This window comes from Phocoena phocoena, chromosome 5, assembly GCF_963924675.1.
Source record: "Phocoena phocoena chromosome 5, mPhoPho1.1, whole genome shotgun sequence".
NCBI lineage: Eukaryota > Metazoa > Chordata > Mammalia > Artiodactyla > Phocoenidae > Phocoena > Phocoena phocoena.
Window position 1 is genome coordinate 88,196,086 of NC_089223.1, and position 21,414 is coordinate 88,217,499.

General features: G+C 35.2%; 1 protein-coding gene across 1 annotated transcript in view; it reads left to right on the plus strand.

The window, feature by feature from the left end:
* DHX15 (DEAH-box helicase 15) overlaps window positions 1-20,978 on the plus strand; it is a 51,607-nt gene extending 30,629 nt beyond the window's left edge. The window contains exons 6-14 of the mRNA XM_065877158.1: window positions 36-203; window positions 7,619-7,705; window positions 8,719-8,868; window positions 9,277-9,385; window positions 9,896-10,087; window positions 12,974-13,096; window positions 17,329-17,519; window positions 19,046-19,215; window positions 20,412-20,978. Coding sequence (XP_065733230.1) covers window positions 36-203; window positions 7,619-7,705; window positions 8,719-8,868; window positions 9,277-9,385; window positions 9,896-10,087; window positions 12,974-13,096; window positions 17,329-17,519; window positions 19,046-19,215; window positions 20,412-20,529 — 1,308 coding nt within the window. The 3' untranslated portion in view covers window positions 20,530-20,978. The remainder of the gene's footprint in view (window positions 1-35; window positions 204-7,618; window positions 7,706-8,718; window positions 8,869-9,276; window positions 9,386-9,895; window positions 10,088-12,973; window positions 13,097-17,328; window positions 17,520-19,045; window positions 19,216-20,411) is intronic.
* The last annotated feature ends 436 nt before the right edge of the window (window positions 20,979-21,414 follow it).

Consider the following 21,414-nt stretch of genomic DNA (forward strand, 5'->3'; position numbering starts at 1 on the left):
GTATTCATTTTATTTTCAAACTCAAACTTTTGTAGGAAATTGATGAAGCCTGTAAGAGAATAAAGCGTGAGGTTGATGATTTGGGCCCTGAAGTTGGTGACATTAAAATCATTCCACTGTACTCTACACTCCCACCTCAGCAGCAGCAACGCATTTTTGAGCCTCCGCCTCCAAAAAAGCAGAACGGAGCAATTGGAAGAAAGGTAGCATTGAAACGTTCTCCATAAACATTGCATTAATGCCAGAAGATTTGTCTGTGAGATATCAAACTATATTGAATTATAAAGGAGTAAGTTATGGGTGATTGTCATCTGAATTGTATGCTACAACATTACCTGTATTTCCAAAGTAAATAGAAAGAAATGTATTTGAGTAGAGTTTTGCATATCTTTTGACCTTAGAGTAAGAGCAGATACTGCTTCCCTCTCTCCCCAGAAGTTCCTCCTCAGCAAATGGAAGGTTGATTGGGGTGAGGAAGACAGCCAGATGTCTTCCTCCCCATTAAATCACTTGGCAAAAACTAAGTACTTTTTTCTTCAGTGCCTTGGCTTCTGCCTAGAATTTTTGTCAAGACCTAACCAAATGTCATGTCTGTAGGTATGAAATGGTGACTGCACAGATCTCTAATAACAGCAACACTAATCACACTGCGTAAATATTTGGATTTCTTGTGGGCAGGAACTGTGGATCCTTTTGGTGTGGATATCTGCCTGGCACAGGAAGGGAGCCAGGGGAATTCCAGCCTTGTTTCTGGGTGCTTTGTGTGTGGGGGGGGGGCGTGTATAGGAAGGAGATCTGAGTTTGATACAGGCAGCTATGCCTTTATTTTTTAAGAGATGGAGATTCTCTTAGATCCTTTGAAAATAAGATTGCATTGTTTGAAAAGGTTGGAAAACCACTAGAGTCAATTTGGCTTCTAAAAAGCCCAGCCACTTATTAGGCTATATAATAAGCTGCATGTGAATTTTGGTAGGATTCTTGATCTGGTTTTAAAGTTTGCATATTTTAAACTGGGTATAGTTGATTACCTTCATCACCTTGGGGAGATGATTGTCAGGGATTAAGCTTATTGTATACAGGGTACTAACATATCTAGAACAGTCTAGGCCCTTGTGGCAACTGTTACACATTTCTTGAGTTTATTCATGTAGAAAAGTCTTAGGAAATATTACTCACTTACGACTTGCTTGTCAGTCACATTTGGAATTTATTGCTTTCTTACGTCTGTATTCTAGCCTAACAGATTCACAATTTTTTTTTGCTGTATTTTTTCGATCTTTTTCCCCAACATTTTTGATGATTGTTGGAAAATTACAAATTATAAAGATATTTAAATGTATCATGATTAATTATCTCTTTACATGGCTGTGTAAAAGTTAAATGAACCAGATACATTTTTCAAATGGAAAGAACTTACTGAAAAGTTAGGCAACACCAGCGTGGTGGTATATAAATTAACAGGAGGTTGATAGGGAAAAATATTAGGTTTTGAGTTTTTCATAGGTCAACAAGAGTAATGAATATGACTTTTAAAAAAATAATCTGATCATAGCTTCATTATGTTCAACATTGCAATTATTTAAAAAAATAGTCTGATCATAGCTTCATTACGTTCAGTTATTGCAATTATTTTTGTCATAGTGCTGTCTCTAGAATATGTTTTAAAATATTTTCTGTTTATGTGCATTCAGAACTTTGGGGGACAGTTTTAAGTGATAACTTTAGTATATAATTTTGAAGTTGATTTGTTGACTGAAAAGTACTCATTCTCTGTGGAGTTTTTAACTTCACTCTTCGTCAATGGATGTATATAAAAATAGCTGTTTCGTAAACATTTTCTAAAGTAAAGAGGAGTTAGAGTTAGTACATCCTCCAGGCAGGTGATTTAATTTTCTCTTGAAATCATGTACACTTTGTGTATCTGCATTCGTTTTAATTTTAAAATGGTGTTTTTATTTATCTTTGAGTAAAATTGGCTTACAGCAAGATTTGCCATGTTTGTCTTTTTGTGTAGTTCTCTTCATTCCATTTTGAGTTACTTTGAGAACTATTGGGCCCACACATTAAAGCTTATTTCGTATCTGAGCTCTTTGCTCTGTTAATACTAGTATATTGGAAATTTAGGTTCAGTCTGGTGTCAGTCCAGTACATGGTACATTTTGTAGACTCTACAGCCAAAGCCCATGGAATAGAATGAGTTGTTTGGTTTTTAAAACTATTGCTTTTCATGTTCTTGTAAATCCTAGGATATTTAGGAGAATTTTGTCTTTCTGAAAAGAGTGATTCAGCAGCACTTGGATATATGTGTGATGGCCACAGATGTTGAGGGGAGGCCATTGGAGTTCCCAGGGCTTGGACTCACCTTGGGATCCCATCTCAGGCTTTTAATTCAGAATCAAAACTAAGGGCCACAGTGCTATTTCATCATCCACTAATGATGTTTCATTCAGCTAAAGCTATAGGATCTCTTTTTGGGAAATCATGTTATCTCCTGGCGTGAGTCAGCTTCATCTTAGAGGTTGAGAAGAGTGCTGTCATGGGCTCCCTGGATGATCCCAGGGGAGGGAGGACTTCCCTTGGCAATTGGTGCATTATTCTTTATGAGGAAAGACACATTGGACCCCCAGCATGTTTAAGGGAAAGTGAACAATTTTTATAGAAGTTTATAGAGGAGGATTCACCCAACAAATCATGTATTTTTAAGCTGGTCAGGGAAGGTAGGAGTGCCAGCTGAAAACCTGAGACTGTTGAAATGCACTAAGGCCAAGCAGTGACTGGCAGGCGAGATGAGCAAGTGACCATCAGACCCAGGGCTTGGCAGGTTCAGTTAGAATAGAAGAAAGGATCGGTGGGATTGTGGGAAAAGAAGAAGGGTAAGAATTAAGATGCACACAGGTTACATGAGGGAATGTGGGTGGATACCAGAACAGTAAGAACTGGTATTCAGTTGCTATTTTCCTGTTCTCTTTTTTAAATGCTACAACTTTGGTAATATCCTATTTATATTATAAAACAAAGAACTAGAGGCCAAGGCTTGATTCTTTTGTCATGAATTCATTAATTAAACATAACTGCCAGTTACTAGAATGGGACTTTCATTCAAGAGTGCTGTCACTGACTGATACTCACAATTCATTTAAAATTACAGGGAGGGATAAATTGGGCATTGGGATTGACATATACACACTATTATATATAAAATAGATAACTAATAAGGACCTACTGTATAGCACAGGGAGCTCAATACTCTGTAATGACCTATATGGGAGAAGAATCTAAAAAAGAGTAGATATATATATATGTAAACTGTACAGCAGAAAGTAACTCAGTGTTGTAAATCAACCATACTCCAATTTAAAAAAAGAGCGTGACAAAGCACAAAAGTAAGTAGATAAATAAATAAAATTACATAGGAACATTTAGGGGTTTACAGTCTGCTTCCAGTGTGAAACAAAATACTATTTGATTCATGTTTTTGTTAAATTACTTTATATTCGAGCACGTTTTGTAAGGTAGTACCTTATTATCTTACTCATTGTATTAATTTATGCAAAATAGGGTTCCTAATAGGATTGTGGTAAAAGTAATAACAAAACAGCTTTTTAGTACTCAAGTTTTTAAATGTAGGCTATATTAAACGTAATCTTTTATGGGCACTGGGTACTTAACCAGTATTCCTTTTACAAATAGTTACTGAGTTCTTTTTATGTGGACTTGCAACATAGCACCAATGGTAAACTTTCAAGTTTTTAATCAAGAAAGGTTGATGGCTTCCCTGGTGGCGCAGTGGTTAAGAATCCGCCTGCCAATGCAGGGGACACAGGTTCGAGCCCTGTTCCGGGAAGATCCCACATGCTGCAGAGCAGCTAAGCCCGTGCGCCACAATTACTGAGTCTGCGCTCTAGAGCCCACGAGCCACAACTACTGAGCCTGTGCTCTAGAGCCCCAGAGCCACAACTACTGAAGCCCGCGTGCCTAGAGCCCATGCTCCGCAACAAGAGAAGCCACCACAACAAGAAGCCTGCTCAACGCAACGAGAGTAGCCCCCATTTGCTGCAACTAGAGAAAGCCCACGTGCAGCAATGAAGACCCAACACAGCCAAAAATAAATAAATAAATAAATAAATAAATAAATAGTTTTAAAAGAAAGGTTGAGAGCGCAATTCATAAATTTATGTGAGGGTGGAGACTGTTACCTGTTTTGATCATGCTTGACATTTGTTCAAATATTTGACTTTAAGCTAAAGCTACAGTAGTTTTGTACATGCATGAAAGTTTACTGATCAGTAAGTCACTTGTATGCATTTTTTGACTAAGACTTATAGCTGCTGTTTTATATAGATTTGGTGTTATTAAAATCCAGCAACTATTTTTGTTTTTATTTAGTTTTCATTAATTTTGTCCATACAAATAGCTGATTTTTCTGTAGCTTATCTTAGAGTTTACTAATTAACAGTGTATGCTCAGAGCATACATTGCTCAATAAAAAAGAGAAATGGCCCTTATGGAGATGGCTGTATAGTTTTAAAGAGAGGCTTAATAATACACTATCTGAAGATAACTTAGCGTGGTGCTGCTGGGACATTTACAAACAAGCTAATGTCCTCACTGAATTGGAGACCCCACCGAGTTCCCTAGGGACTAAAAATCCAAATTTGTTTAACCTAACTGCATTACTGTGTCCAAATAGAATTCAAGTAGAGCAACTCAAGTACTTTGAAATGGAATTATTGAAATAAATCAACGTGGATTCCATTAGAAGGCAGATTATTGAGGAGGAAAGGGATAAATCTAGCTGAGGGTTTATTCTTAACACATATAATATAAAAAGATTAGAATTGGCATCGCCATACTTTTTGTCGTAATGTTCATTCTATATGTGGGGTTATTTACCTGAAATAATTCCTTTGCAAGTGAGGTTTGAACACTCTTTAAGACTCTTTGAACACTTATTTCCAAGCTACAGTCTAGAAAGCTTATAACGTATATATTCCTGTCAGTAATATGTAAGTCCCTTGACAAATTCAGTATCACTGTGTTATGACCACTTCCTAATTAGATCATGTGCCACTTAACACATTTAGAACATACTTAGGGCTTGCCTCACTCACCCCACTGCTAAGGTTCCAAGACAGCTAGATAACTTTTATCATCTCATTTATTTCTCTGTTCTTTTGTAATCTGTGGGTGTGTATGTTTTATTTAGCCTTAGTTAGTATTGTTTATCCAGCTCTAGTGGTAGAGTCAGTAGAAATACCTCCCTCAGAGTTGTACAGTTTGTTATATGATTGTTCCCCTTTTTTGTCCCAAAACCCACCTCTCGTAGGGTAGGTAGGTCCTACTGAAAAAAAAGTTTTTATCACCTTAAAGCTTTTTAACCAATTTACTTTTTTAATCTTTGGAAAAAGTCTAAAGACTATGCTTCTCTAGGTGTTTTTATGCTTGTATTTCAGAGTGTGACTTTGGGATGGCAGTTGACTTTATCATCAGTAATGACACGGAGCTTGTCAAAGTTGGTGTGATCACCTGATTCTTAAACACTTGTGAAATCACACATCCACACCACCTTATAAGGTGTTGTATGATTTGTCACACACACACCCAGAGAAAACACATGAACACCAAGTGAAATTATTTGGTGGACAAAAATTGTTTTTAAATAACTCAAAGGGTTAATCACATCAATACATTTTTATTATATTGAGTATATTTTGTTCTATTAGAAATATGTGAAATTTTTTTTCCCCAAAAATATGTTTTAAACATCTATCTAGAAGTACAACATCTATCCATAATGGCAACCATTTTCACCCCAGAATAACAGAAAATCACAAGACCTCTTATGTAATCACAGGCATGTAGTTTGTGATTCTATATAGTTTATAAAAGGGCTTTCCACATTATCTAAGTTTATATCTTAAAGCTCTGTCTCAGCTAGACTAGTATATAAGAGTTATAAAAGGAAGTTAAAGCTTGGGGGTGTTAAAACCTCTCCACTCTTACTTAGCTATTTAGGTTTGATTCCTGGCTTTGCCACCTACCCCTCCTCCTTCCACTACAACACACTGACTTTGTAGAAGAATATTAAATAAACTCTGGTTGTATTTATTTAAGTTCACCTGTTAACCTTGTTTATGCTTGCTTCAGCTCTAATTATTGAATGTGTGCGTCTTCGAAATGTTCTGGAAAATATATTTCATTAGCATCAAACCACTTATAGTTTATTGTCCATTTGCTAGTTAGTAGTCTTTTCAACTGACCAATGCACAAAGGGAGCGTTTTCGTCTTAGACATGCAAGTGATTCTAAAATATCCTGTTAGTGATGTTCTAGTAATCTTTTTTTAATATATAAAAATTTATTTATTTATTTATTTATTTTTGGCTGCGTTGGGTCTTCGTTGCTGTGCGCGGGCTTTCTCTGGTTGTGGCGAGCGGGGGCTACTCTTAGTTATGGTGCTCGGGCTTCTCATTGCAGTGGCTTCTCTTGTTGAAGAGCACGGGCTCTAGGTGCATGGGCTTCAGTAGTTTTGGCTCGCAGGCTCTAGAGTGCAGGCTCAGTAGCTGTGGCACACAGGCTTAGTTGCTCCGCGGCATTCTAGTAATCTTTTAAACCTCCAAGATTTCCTGGCAGTGTGAGTCCTTTCTTACATGTGCCTATGGGCATTCTTGTCCACATGCTCTCTCGTTTAAGCCGAACCTTCTATTTCTAGTGCTCTTCCCTTCCCTCTTGTGGGTAGATCCCACCTTACCTTCAACAACTCTCCTAAATGCCATTTTCTCAGTAAGTTTTCCTTGTCTTCACTTTGGAAATAAACACTTTAAAAATCTTAGAGCACATTTTTTTTTTTTTTTTGCTGTACGCGGGCCTCTCACTGTTGTGGCCTCTCCTGTTGCGGAGCACAGGCTCCAGACGTGCAGGCTCAGTGGACGTGGCTCACGGACCTAGCCGCTCCGCGGCATGTGGGATCTTCCCGGACCAGGGCACGAACCCGTGTCCCCTGCATTGGCAGGCAGACTCTCAACCACTGCGCCACCAGGGAAACCTTACAGCCCATTTTTGATGTCATTACACTTCCTCTCCACCTCTAATGTTTCTTTACAAACTGTAAAAGCTTTAAGAGCAGACTCTGATCTATCTTCTGTGTCAACTGCTTGCATATACATGTATCTCCTACTTAATGGCAGCAGTTTGTTCCCAAAATCAGATGTTTTGGGGAAAATAATAATGAGGATCCCATTTTCCCATTGTTTAAAAAGAAAAATTATGTAACATGTCATTCTCAAGCCCCTAATCTTCTAAAACCTGTTTAAAATACAGTAAAACACCCACATGAAAAAGCAAGCTATCATGTTAGTACTAACATAACTTTTTATTGACCGGGGCACGAACCCGTGTCCCCTGCATCGGCAGGCGGACTCTCAACCACTGCACCACCAGGGAAGCCCTGAATTCTTAAATATTTGTCTTTATATAGCATTGGTCATTAAAGATCAAACCTTATTTCTGGTTTATTTAGTGGGTTGTAACTGATTGTTTAGTGAAAGTTAATGCTAATCTTACTATTTGAATTGTACTTGGCCGGTAGTATAAGTTAAATACTCTTTATTTCTTAACAGGTTGTTGTGTCAACTAACATTGCAGAGACATCTTTGACAATAGATGGTGTGGTATTTGTGATTGATCCTGGATTTGCGAAACAAAAGGTACGTATTTTGTACTACTTTAGTACTCTATAAATTAGTATTAGTTTAACAGTATTTACTGCTTACTAATTTAATGGCTGAAATTTACTTTTTAGAATTATTTTCCAGTTTGTGTTTCATTTTCAGACTTCTGAGATATGAACCCTTTGTGTTCTAGCTGGCTGTCACATACTAAGCCCATGTTTAATGTTTAACCCTAGGCTTCTTTTCGGTTGCATTGTTTTCGTTGTTTCTTTGTAGTGATGGTGAGTGTTTTGTATGTGAGTGTATGTTCATGTAAGGAGTATGGTGGTAGTAATAAATACAGGATTGATTATCATAACCTGCATATCAGTCACTCCCCAACTAAATTAGAGTTTCTATGTGCCAGGCACAGTACTTGAAAAAAAAGTACTATGTTAACCTCTAGTTTAACAGTACTGAATACCAAGCACTTTTACCAAATGAAGTGACTACTCAGTAAATAAATAAAACTATGTTTTATAATTTAAAGATCTTTGATTGCATTTGATTACATTTTATAAGTATAATTGGGAGAATTCATTGTACATAGTATTCATGTTTTTGATAGAAAACTGTCCTTTAAACTGGCAGCATATAACTGACTTCTTCTGGACTAAGTTGAAAATAGTTTTCTTAATGTCCAAGGTGTTGAAATTGACAGGTTCTTTTCAGGCAAAAACCTTCAGCACAATCCACTATATAAGAGTAAGGTAAAGCTGAAATTATTTTAAATTAGGAAGAGTAAAGATGATATAAGCTATCTGTGTGTTAGATAAGAGACTTTTCACGTTAGCTTGGGTCTCTCAAAATGTTGGAGAGAGAATACCTGAAAGAAAGTTAAGGAGTAAAGACGATGAATTTTGTTTCTGTCCCGGCATGGTTTATCGTGGTCATCAGTACTCCTTTGTTTATTTTGGGGTTAGCTGTGGGCTTTGGATACTTCTGTTAGATCACAGTTTTGTGTTTAACTGAAGGAAGAATCATTCTTAATGTTATTTCCATTCCAATAGGTATATAATCCTCGAATCAGAGTCGAGTCCCTTTTAGTGACAGCCATTAGTAAAGCTTCAGCTCAGCAAAGGGCTGGTCGAGCTGGACGAACCAGACCTGGGAAGTGCTTCAGACTTTATACAGAGAAAGCTTACAAAACAGAAATGCAGGTAAGGGTTTTACTGTGTCCTTCCTAGTGTGTTTGGAAGGTTAAGTTGAATTTGTCACCAGGAGAAAATTACTTCATTTACTTTATCTTGCCTTTGGGCACTATAATCTCTTTTAGTTTTTCTGAGATTTATGGTGTAGTCTACCAATACAAATCTTTGTTACAGTTCTAAGTCGAGGTGGGCAGCAGCAGTAACGCTTCGAACCCTATAAAGATACTTCATAGAAAGTGTCTGATTCCCTTTTAGTCTTTTTAGTCCATAAGTGTTTTTCTCCTCTCTTTAGTCAGCGGTTTAGAAGAAATGCCAAAAGTTAATAGCTGAGGGGGGCAGAGAACAGATACGTTTTGCTTTTTGGAGCAAGAGGATTAAGGAGTGTTTAACAGAACAAATGTTTTTGTATTTTTCTAGGATAACACCTATCCTGAGATTTTGCGTTCTAATTTAGGATCAGTTGTGTTACAATTGAAGAAACTTGGTATTGATGATTTGGTGCATTTTGATTTTATGGATCCACCAGGTATGAATTCTCAAAGCATATTTTATCAAACCTTTTAACCAAAATTGACTCTTTCTCTGCATCCTATTCAGTATATATATTAAATACATTTTACCTGTTTCTTACAATGTGTCAAGATAAATTTTGTGTGTTAGCATTAAAACTAAAAGAGCGACAAAAGAGCAAATTCTTTTTTTTTTTCCCCTTCAGAATAGCTAAATTATTCTGGGAGTTATTGACAGGGCATGAAAATGAAAAATTTCCCAATTTTTTTTGGAAGAAAAATAGTTTGATAAACACATTGTTGAGTTAACAGTTATTTAATGTACTTAGGAAGATGACAGTTTTACTGTTATACAGGAAAGTTTTGCAATTTTATGTGATTCATAGTTTGCTAGATCTCTGTAATTGAATTTGATAACAGTTTGAGTTTCGAGTTTTGTCCACTGTAGAATGAAAAATGAGAATGCTTATAATAATTTGTACTTTGTCACGTTTTTGCTTGTCTGTTTTATTGCCTTTTCCTCCTAGCTCCTGAAACTCTGATGAGAGCCCTAGAACTTTTGAATTATCTGGCTGCTTTAAATGATGATGGAGATCTGACTGAATTGGGATCCATGATGGCTGAGTTTCCTCTAGATCCACAGCTCGCTAAAATGGTTATTGCAAGTTGTGACTACAACTGTTCTAATGAGGTCCTATCTATTACTGCTATGTTGTCAGGTAATAGAGGGAAAGGAACTAAAAAAAGCCCAGCTCTTCAAAGTTTGGGTGGACTTCACTTTTGGTTTTGTTTTCTAATATTTAGTATGATAGTGGATTTTATAGGTGGTTTTAAGGGACTCATTTTGTTTCCTAAATATCTTGTAAAGTAGCTTCATAATGACATAGTATTTACAAAAGTAAATTAAGTCATTGTGCACACAGTATAGTAAAAACATGGGCTCTCTTGAGTGCAAATAAAAATCTCAATAAGAGAATAAGTCTGAAGACATTATAACTGAGTTCTTTGGTAGGTCCATCAGTTTTGCAGTTTATTGCTAAAAGTACCAGAAGAACTTTGTTCTAGTAGCTGGCACTATTAAGTGAGCCTGAGACAAAGCAAACTGTCATTTAAAGAGTGAGCTTTTTCTACATGTATAAATTGTACTGCAGTGGCAATCAAACATTTACTTCAAACTTAGTATCAGATAAATAGAAGTAGTAATATATAATTCTGGGTTTAAAATCTGACCTGATGGTAATTCTTTTACAATGACAGGAAAACACTTGATAAAATAAATATGTCTAATAGATAAAATTGCATATTTTAAAAATTAGAACATTAAGCTGAACAAATACTATTGTTTTTAATAGTAACACTTAATTCATAAATAAATAGTAACTTGGAAATTAGATTTTCCAAAAAAAGAAATACTGTTAATATAAAAATATACACTGGTTCTTGCAGTGAAAAATAGAAAACGTATTAAGTTTTTACTATCAAAGTACTCTATAATACTAGTTTCAGTACTGGGGAAAGTTGACTTCCAGTCAGAGTGGTTTATTGGTATTATTTATAATTAAATGCCTCAAATAATTCAAAATCTTACATGTAGTTAAAGGAGGAAATTTTTTAAATTTCTAAATATAAAAATTTTGGCTTAGTTTAGATGTATATTTTAATGGTATGAATTTTTAATTTAAGAACTAGCTAAAATGTTTTTTTTGCAGAGTTATGATTGATCAGACTCAGAGCAGATGGGCAGGGCAGTATCGAATCATTTTAATGAAATTGTAGTCTCTTGCGGAGGTGGTGGTAGGTTGTTGTCTGCCTTTTCTTATATGTTGTTTTTGCTAGATTCTCCCAGTTGTAGTTAACCCAACATTTTAGTTGTTAGAGAAAGTGTGGGGCAAGAGTTTTAACAGATTGTGTATTTGTTATCTGCCTAGTTTTTATTTTTCTAGGTTCTCTTATCAGGCATACTATACAATTACCATTGTCTGAGTTCAGAAAATTAGCCCTTAAAAAAAATTGGTCATTATGATGCAGTTGAGATCTTCCAACTACATCTCTTATTTGTACTAGTTCTACAAAACGTAGGGTTTACTGGTCATCTTTAGCCCATCAAGAGAGTGAACACTTACGTGCAGCGGTTATTAAGCATGGCATTTGTGGGGGAAAACGTTATTAAAGTGTGAGGAAGAAGTCACGGAACTGAAACAGTTTGCTGAGCTTGTAATGCTTTGTATTCCATTTAAATAGTTTCTGAAGTTTTCAGGTCCTGATATAAATAGTACAAATCAGGGGCCTTATGGAGTGCTTCTTATACCCAATATTTAACTCTGGTAGCTAGTTCACATTAACTTTCACAGCTATGAGAGGTTTCTGTACTTTTATTTATTACCTTGCTTCAGTTACATTAAGCAAGACTTAGTATTTACTGTGATTATGTGTCATTGTCTCTATTTGGCTTCTTTGGAATCACTTTAAAGGGGAAACTGTATGGCAAAGAGTAATTGATAACTGTATTTGATCTCACTGTCGATTATTCCCATTATCTTCTATCTGAACTGATAATTTATAATTTTTTTTATTGACAAAGTTTTAAGAGCTTTAAAAATGTGTTCACAAAGTCCCAAGTTGTTAAGTCCTTTTATTTTCATACTGCTATTACGACTATGGAATTGCTAAAGTGAATTAAGGAAAGTTGTATTTCAAAAAATATAGTGCACGCTTTGTATGTAACAACTTAAAGTTTTATGTGAATTAATATTGAGGCTCTAAACAAATACTGTAGTTATATATTTTGATGACCCTTGAAATAATGACCGTTTCAGACTAATTGTCAACTTTTAAAATATTGGATTCTGCTTTTATATTGAAGTCTTCAAATACAGTTTAAAAAAAGAACTTGGGACTTTATTTTCTAATCTTTTTCTTAAAATGCTGGAAAACTAGGCCGAATATTCCCAGCCTTTTTGAATTTTCTTAATTCAGAGGCGGTTTAACCTTCCACCACTACTGCTATCATCAAAACCCAAGATTTCATGATATTTTTTATGTTTACATATGTTTCTGCTCACCAGTGCTAATAGTGATACCCACCAGTTGGTAATAGCCACAGCACTAGGGAAGAATTACAATAGAAATGTGGCAGTACACTGGTTGGAAAGTTGTTTTTAGCCCTGCAGTGGGCAAGTATAGCTTCATCACTTTCATAACCATTCAGTGGATTCAATGGATGGCCTTTTTAAAAATTATATTTAGCTAAAAGGCTATTAACACCGTAATTCTGGCTATTGGTAGAGCTATCGGCACTGGTTTTTGAAATAAGTTGAGCTTTCTAGTATCTTGATGGCCTTCAGAATAGCTGTTTTGATGCCTACTTTTAGATCTAGTTAAAAATAATCAGGTACTCTGTAGCTTTGAAACCCTCTTGTCTTACAGATGTGGTTAGGTGTTGATGTACCAAATCAAGGTAGTAAACAGTCCAAGATGCAGTTGGAGGCCATCCTGCCCTGCCCTATGCTCTGTGAACTGACCTAGCTAGGCCTTGTTCCTCTATCTGTGAATGCGTGACTCATCGATATGGGCGTTTGTGTTGGGCCCATACCAACCTTGTTTAGTCCCACAGTGTTTTGTTCGCCCCACGGAGGCCAAGAAAGCTGCAGATGAGGCCAAGATGAGATTTGCCCACATAGATGGAGATCATCTGACACTGCTGAATGTCTACCACGCTTTTAAACAAAGTAAGTGTAAATTAGATTGAAGGCACTCTTTTGTCTAAATGTCACTTGCAGCATATAAGATGTTTCTTCATCGCACTTTCATTTATTATCCGTGACAACTTTACATTAGAAACCCAGAGATCCTTTAGAAAGAAACTCATGACTAGCATTTAAAATAGAAATTGCCCATCTTTTCCAGAGTTGTTTACTTTTATAATCAGGGAAAAAGCACTGGAAAGCTGGAAAATACAGAGAAATAAAGGTAAAATACTTGTATAAAATTTACCATGAACATACAGATTTTGATATACTTTTAATTTTGCATTTTTTGTGAATCGTTTTGTATTATAGAATTATTACTGTCTAATATTTTTACTAATAAATAGCTCTTACAAAAGAGTAAACTAACAAAATAGAAATACAGGCTATAAATGTGAATGACCATTCTCAGGCTATAAGTGGTCCATAAACACGAGGAGGAAATTCACCTCTACTTGTAGTTCAATAAATGCATTGTTATTGAGAGGTGCCATTTTCTCACCTATAAAATTGGCACAGGTTAAAGAAAAATAGTCTTTAGTTGTGTGGGAGTGGGTTTAGTGGAGCAGTCTTACACCAGAGCTGGGAATGTAAATTTATGTTATGTTTATGTAAAGCAGTAGATTTTATGTTACCAAGAACCTTAACAAACTCAAACCCTTTGACCCAGAGATAATCTGTGAGATTTTCTTTTAGTATTCTGTGGACAGAGATATGTTTCAAGTTTTTTATCCCACAGTTATCTATCATAGTAAAGGAAAATGGAAACTACCTAAATGCCCACCAGTAGAAAGATGGTTCAGTGATTTATGCTATAGCAACGTGATGAAATATTGTTCTAGCTTTATATTGTTTTCAGAGAATATTTAGCAGCATGAAAAACATTTTCCAGTTATTTGAAAACAAGGAAACATAGTGGTAATAATACAGTTATTGCTAGATGCTTTTGTTGGAATGCACTATTTATAAAAATTAAATGAGAGGAAAATGTAAAGGGGAAAAAATGTGGAAATAATTGCAATAGATTCTGAAAGTATTTGATTTCTACATATAGGTAGGTTAACCTGTTGGGTGATACGTTATCAGAGACTGATAGCCCTACATCATCCTTTTCCAGGAATGTGGTGTCTTCAATCACTCTGAAAGTTTGTGGTTTCTGCTGATAAGAATTTAGTTTCCTAATTTATTATATAGACATTCAAATTTTGCACTCCTTGTTTTATTTGAATCTCATTTTTATTTCTCAAAAAATCCTATTTACACTCTTAAAATAGTATGTTGACTTTGGCACATCTCTTTGGGGATAGGGGTGAATTTATTCATTCAGGGTCCAGAAGTGCTAGAGGGCCAGTATGAGGAACAAGGACCTTAGCAGCCAAATTGCACATCTGTGTCTTACACACGAACTCTGATATGAGTTGACAGAATTGATGAATATCAGATAAGGAAAAGGTAGAGTCCTTCTCTTCCTGGATCTGATAAATTTGGGGCAGATAAGGGAGGTAAATGAAAAGTAATTGAGAAACAGATGAAGGCCAATACATAGTTTACTTCAGAAAATTTATTTTATCCTTCTTGTGTCCAAAGTATTGGTAATGCATAATGTTAAAGCCTTTATTCCCGATAGGATAGGTCAATTCAAGAAATACACTATATTCCTGTTGTGGTGCGAACTGTATTGCATGCTAGTTGATAACTGTGTGACCAGCAGACACGTAACTTGTTAACAGATTGTGATAACTGCCTTGAGAAGGAGCAGATTCACATCCATCTTGGTTCTCAGAATCCCTTGATGTTATTAAGGTACTGTTTTAAGTGGAAATGAAAAGATTTCTATAGGAGCAGCATGGTTTTTTAACCCTATTTCTCTCACAGGACATTTTAATTCTTTTAAAATTAGGTTGTATTATTTTGTCATTTAAGCTTTTGATGATAACTAGCACAGCATTGTATTTCATAATTTGGTTTGAAAATGAAATTTAAGATTTATAGTGGAACTGTGTGTTTTCATATAAATATATCTTAGAGGAGTTTTAAGATTTAAATGATAAAATTGCTAAAGAATGCTTGTGCTTTATACGCATATTTGGTAGTTCGGAACTTTCTAGGAGAATATTGAACAGTAGGTACCTATAAAAGCTTTCTCCTACCCATTCTGAGCAGAGGGAGTGTCATGAAGTAGAATGGGAGCACCTACTCACTAGATAGATGATCCTTTTCTACTAAATGCTTTTCACTGCCATAGGGATGGTAAGCTGTTGGTTAGTTTTAGACCTTTTCCTCGATACACTTTTCTTAATAAGGTCAAAGGAAACAGAAAGACTGGACATTTAGCCTTTAATCACTGCCACCTTTTCAAATGAGAGCTATTCTAAAAATAACATCAAACTTTGATCTCCACATAATATTTGGACATTTCAGATCCATTTATTGAATTTGGGGTGTTTTAACTAGTTTTTAAGTGATGCTGTGTTGTATTTGAAATATTGTGTATTTGCAAACGAGCAGATATTAGCAAATATTTCAGATATTAGTCAAGACGATCTATTTCATTAAAGACAATGATTGATTACATAGTAAAGATAAATTAGTCTTTATACTATTTGTTTTAACACTTGGGAAACAGAACTAGATTTAAGTTATTTTGCAGTGCCTTAATTTCTCTGTGTGTTTGTGTGTGTCTGTGCTAATGGTTTGGCTTTAGATCTTAAGAGTAGTTTCACTGAGAAATATATAGCTAGAATTATTTTAATAAAATGTTACCGTGTTTAGATTTTATTCCTCCCATTTATCAAACTATTTCTCAAAAATTTAGAGACATAGTAAAACCATCAGATACTATTTGTTTATCTTGACAACTTAAAATTCCTGTTCTGTTACTCTTCAGTGTATGAATTCTGTGAAAAGTTTAGCATGTCAGAAACACTACACTCCAGATCAGAGTCTGCAAATGAACAACCCTTTTAAGAAGTCCCCCTTTTTATTGTCTGTTTCGACGTTACCTTTCATTAAGCACATACTTTCTTTGTTTCATCTCTGAAGATACTCAGTGCTTTGCTTTAAATGTCAGTATGTTCAGTTGGATACCTTTTATTTCTCATTCCAGATGGGTTAATTAATGGACATTTTAACATGTCAGGTCTTCAATTTAAAGGTCATTTACTACACCATCTATCCACCTACCCTGTTTCTGAAATGTGGCTGCATTTTGTAATGGATAAACATTTATTAATATACCTGTTGTTCCTCTGACAAACTATTAAGAATATGTATATTATAATTCGTAGAATCCTAGAACCAAGGAGAAAGGACTATGCCAAAGATTACTGTATATCACATAGCTGGAAAAGTATCATCATAGTTGTAATATTTTAAGGAACCCCCCCCCCCATTTCACAAATAACCCTCTTAGATTTATTTATCGAAGGGCCTCTGAAGTAAATAATGCAGTTTTCCATTGTGACTGTCTTTGAGACATAAAGATGGCACTGTGTAATGTTTTACATGATGCTACAGTTTGAGCTCTTATATGAGCATCTCTAGGTTAGTTGGAAGGATTCATCAATGGAGAAAGATCCCTTTGATAATAAAATATATGTAGTGAAATTACTTGAAGTGCTTTGATATAAGCTTTGTTTATTAAACATAAGAGTGAGTGTTCCAGACATCCTTGTAAACTATGTCACTTGTATTTTAAACCACTAAGAGGTACATGGGTCACAGTAAAACTTCTAAACACTAAGTTTGGGGTGCTCTAGCTCAGGAGTAAAGCAAAGCACACAATAGTCACTTGAAGTTCATTTTTATAACTTTTAAATTGTATTTGATAGTCTTAATCTAAGCTTGTTTTTCCTTTGAAAATGAGAAAGACATGGCATTTTTCCAAATTCTCTCAACCCACCCCTGTCAGACTATCGAAAACAACCCGGTGGATGTTTATGGGTAAATAACTCAGAACAATTAGAATAGTTTATCCAAAAACCATTGTTTTGTCATTCAATAGCCAGAAACCTTAGTGCTATTTCTAATTTTGAACTTCACTCCAGATTTGTAGGAAAGTTGATAACATTGTGATTAATTTATAAAAATGATGTGGGTTATTCCCTTTTGGATTACTTAGCTTACTGTTTATAGTGATTTCCTTTTTTAATTAGATAATATACCTGTTTGGATGATTCACATCCCTCTTATTTTCCCTCCCTCCAACTTTGTAGATCATGAATCGGTTCAGTGGTGTTATGACAACTTCATTAACTACAGGTCCCTGATGTCAGCAGACAATGTACGCCAGCAGCTATCGAGAATTATGGACAGATTTAACTTGCCTCGTCGAAGTACTGACTTTACAAGCAGGGACTATTATATTAATATAAGAAAAGCTTTGGTTACTGGGTATTTTATGCAGGTATGTGGATAATACAGAAGTGCATAATTAAATGTTTACATAATGTTTGTTTTCTATAGCAGCCCTTGGAATCCGCATAAACACAAAAATTCAGTTAAAGAATGCCTGTAAATATTGATCTTAAATTTTATGTCCAAATTCTTGAATGAACTGACACACTGAGAAGTTTTTACGTGTCTAAATTAATTCACTAAATGGCATAGTTAGTGATCCAGTTATATAGACATCAATTTTAGAATTACTTTTTTATTAGTGGAGTCTTTAAGACACTTGGTGCTGGGAAAGCCAGGCGTGTCTTTTGATTTAAGTAGTAAAGAAAAATAATTTAAAACATTTCATTTAGCTTTGTGTTTTATATTGGAGGCTGAAGTAAAACTTGTCGGGTAAATCTAGTGAGTATTTATTTTAAGGGACTTACAACAGATTATGTTTTTAAAAATGCAAAGTTTTTCTGATGAAAACAAGTCAATCCCTTACTTGGGATGGGATCTCTTATATATCCCACTTGTTTTTTTTCGTTGTCTCCTTTGGCTCTGTCTTTTAAGCAAGATGTGGCCTGCCTTAAGGCCAAATGAGCTCAATAAATAGAATGGACTTAAATGCACTGAGTCAGAATGAAAGTATATTGGCGCATTGTCAGTATTTGAAATCAGAGCAACAGAATGTTTATTGTGGCATCTTACAAGATCTTATTAGAGTTAGGATTTTCATGCCTTGCTCTGTTATTCAAGCATTATGGATTTCTAATTCTCTTAAGATTAAAATTTATTAGAAATAGGGCATGAAGTGTAGTACCTGGTACCTAGTAGGTGCTTAGTAAATATTTATTGAATAAAATTGAGTTTATTTTCTATTATGTATTATTCATTTCTGTTATTCACACATATTCTTTATGTTACTAGAGTTCTAGAATTGGAAAGGGCTATCTTCATCTGCTTTGGTATTTGTTAAATATTAGATGAGTGCCACTAATTGATGTGTTTGATTGTAGATAATTAATCTTTTAGTAATTGTTCAGCTACCACAAAATTGTCACCTGGCATTAAGAACCTACTCTAGATAGTCTAAGACAGGAAGGCCAAATAGTATATAGTAGGCTTTGTGGGCCCCTTAGGTCCCTATTAAAACTATTCAACTCTGCCTGCCCTTGTAGCACAAAAGCAGCCTTGGACAAATGGGAATGCCTGTGTTCCAGTAAAACTTCACTGAAATGTAAATTTCATGTGATTTCCACTCCAGTGTCACCAAATGTTTCTCTTTCGATTTTTTTTCCCCTAATCACTTAAAGATGTATAAAGTATTCTTAGCTGACAGGCCTTACAAACATAGGCAGTGAGTTAGATTTGGCCTGCTGTAGTTGGCTGCTGCCTGCTTTTATTAGGCAATGGTAGATAAATATAGCCATCAGATAAAAAGCAAAAGGTGAGGCTTGCTTGTCCCTAATTATATAGGTAGCTTTACACCACTTTTGTTTTGTAACTAGCACATCAGAAGTATTGTATTAATTTACTGGGTTTTGGTTTCAGGTGGCACATTTAGAACGAACAGGGCATTACTTAACTGTGAAAGATAACCAGGTGGTTCAGTTGCATCCCTCTACTGTTCTTGACCACAAGCCTGAATGGGTGCTTTATAATGAGTTTGTTCTTACAACAAAGAATTACATCCGGACGTGTACAGATATCAAGCCCGAATGGTAAGCTCAGCGCCTTTCGTTCTAAAAGTTTTCGTTACTGTTTGCTCAGAATGGAATCTGAAAGGAGTCTTGTTTTTCGTTTCACTCTGGGGAATTTGGTGTTTTCATCACTAAGGTGTATAGTTATGGGGCTTTGACCTGATGGTATGGTTACCTCTTAAAATCTTTGGTTTGATAAGAGGACGGTGAGATCATTGGTACAGACATGGGCAGGATTTGGAGCCAAATACAAAGTTACAGTTAGCTGATATCAAGAGTGTCTTTAGAGCCCTTCTCTTGCTGTTGTGATTAACTCAAGTCTTCTGGTTCCAGAAGTCAGTCAGTCTTTATATTTTATCTGTCCCACTATAATTAGCTCTCAACTGTTATTTATATGTTGGTGCTCTAGGAGCTAAGCAAGCATTAAAAACTATACCTCTTTTTGTATCATTGCATATTTGATGCACAAAATGTATTCAGAACTGACTTATTTTAAGCAAAATTACCCACCCACTTCACTAGCTCACTACCTCACTGCCTCTTGTGTCCTTTTTTTTTTCCTTTTTTGCCAGAATCTATTCTATAACTTAAGATAGGAAACGTCAGCCAAGAATGGTGGGACCGAAGCGCTTATTTTAGTTGATGTCACTTGCTATATTTCCTACACTGATTTATGACTTTTGACACTGAAATTGTGTAGGACATTATCATTTTATCTTAAATGCTTTGTTGAGAAAAAATTGTATGGCTAAACGTTAAAAAAGATTCAGTCAAGTGTATTGTTTGGGGTATAGAGTTATATTTATGGTTATTAGAACTTTGAAAATGAGAAGATCCAGTCATTTGAATACCAGGATGTTTCTTGTATAGACCCTTCAGTATTCTAACCTTAGAGAGGTTGGTCAAAATAGTGTTCTAGAGTGAAGAAATGAATGACCTTATGTTAATATCTTTGTATTAATGTAAAGAAAGGATTTTTTATAAGAATTTATCTTTTTTTTAAGTTTATGCAAAGTCCACCATCAGAAAATTTACAGCTTATTAGAAGCATGCATATCAAAAGTGTTTATAAGGATTAGGCATTTGTAATTTTAACATTGATTTGGATTTGTAGGTTTGCCTTTCTTTATCAGTATATTAATGAGTAATGCCTATCCCGTTAGCAATTCCAGTACTTTAATTGTTAATTTGGTAATTTTTCCCCCCCTTCTGGACAGGTTGGTGAAAATTGCCCCTCAATATTATGACATGAGCAATTTCCCACAGTGTGAAGCAAAGAGACAGTTGGACCGCATCATTGCCAAACTGCAATCCAAGGAATATTCACAGTACTGAATTCAATGCTTAGAACTGAAGTTATTCAGAGGACAGCTTTAAAAGATGAGTGAACCCAAAAGTTCAAGTTGTGCTCTTCACGTTGGTTCAATAATGGCCTTTATTTGAGAGCTTTTTAATTTTTCTTTACAGTAAATATTCCATTCTGATTTCATAAATTAAACATTTATGCCTCCCTTTTGTGTTGACACTGTAGCTCATACTGGAAAAGTCGATCAATGTTTTGCAGTTTATTGAAAGTAGTTCTATATATAACAATGTTATAAGCATTTCTTTAGAAATGGTTGAAAATGCTTCTAAAATGTGATTATCGACCATGGTATGCATGATCGTTGTAATTGTTGACATTCCTTTTAGAAGTTGTGAAATGTTACAACTTGTGCTTATGTAGACACAATCTTCTGTCTCAGTACAGAGGCACTGACTTCAATAAAGTCTATTTATACTAATTTTGGCCACAGCACTTTGATATTTTTGTTCTAGTCTCTTTAAGTATGGCTTCTTCTCTTCCCCAGTGTGGGACGTTTTTTTTTCTCTCCTTAAATTGTAAGTGTACTATGATTACATATTCAGCATCTTTCCACAGGGTTGCTCTTTAAAGTAGTCGTTACAGCAGTGTTTTAAAGAACGTAGCTTAGCACTTTGTTAGGTCAGGATGTGATCTAATGAGATAAAGTATGTAGTTTTTACTCAGAATTGGATCCCCGAAGACAGAATAATTAAAGGATAGTTTTCTCTTCATCTTAAAGTTAGTTCCATAAGACTGATTATTTATTATTTTGTTACCACATTTTTAGCAGATGTTTTTGTTTTACTTAGACCATTCTAAGCACTCTAGTCACTGAAACAAATGTTTGTATTAAATAGACAATAGGAAATGATATA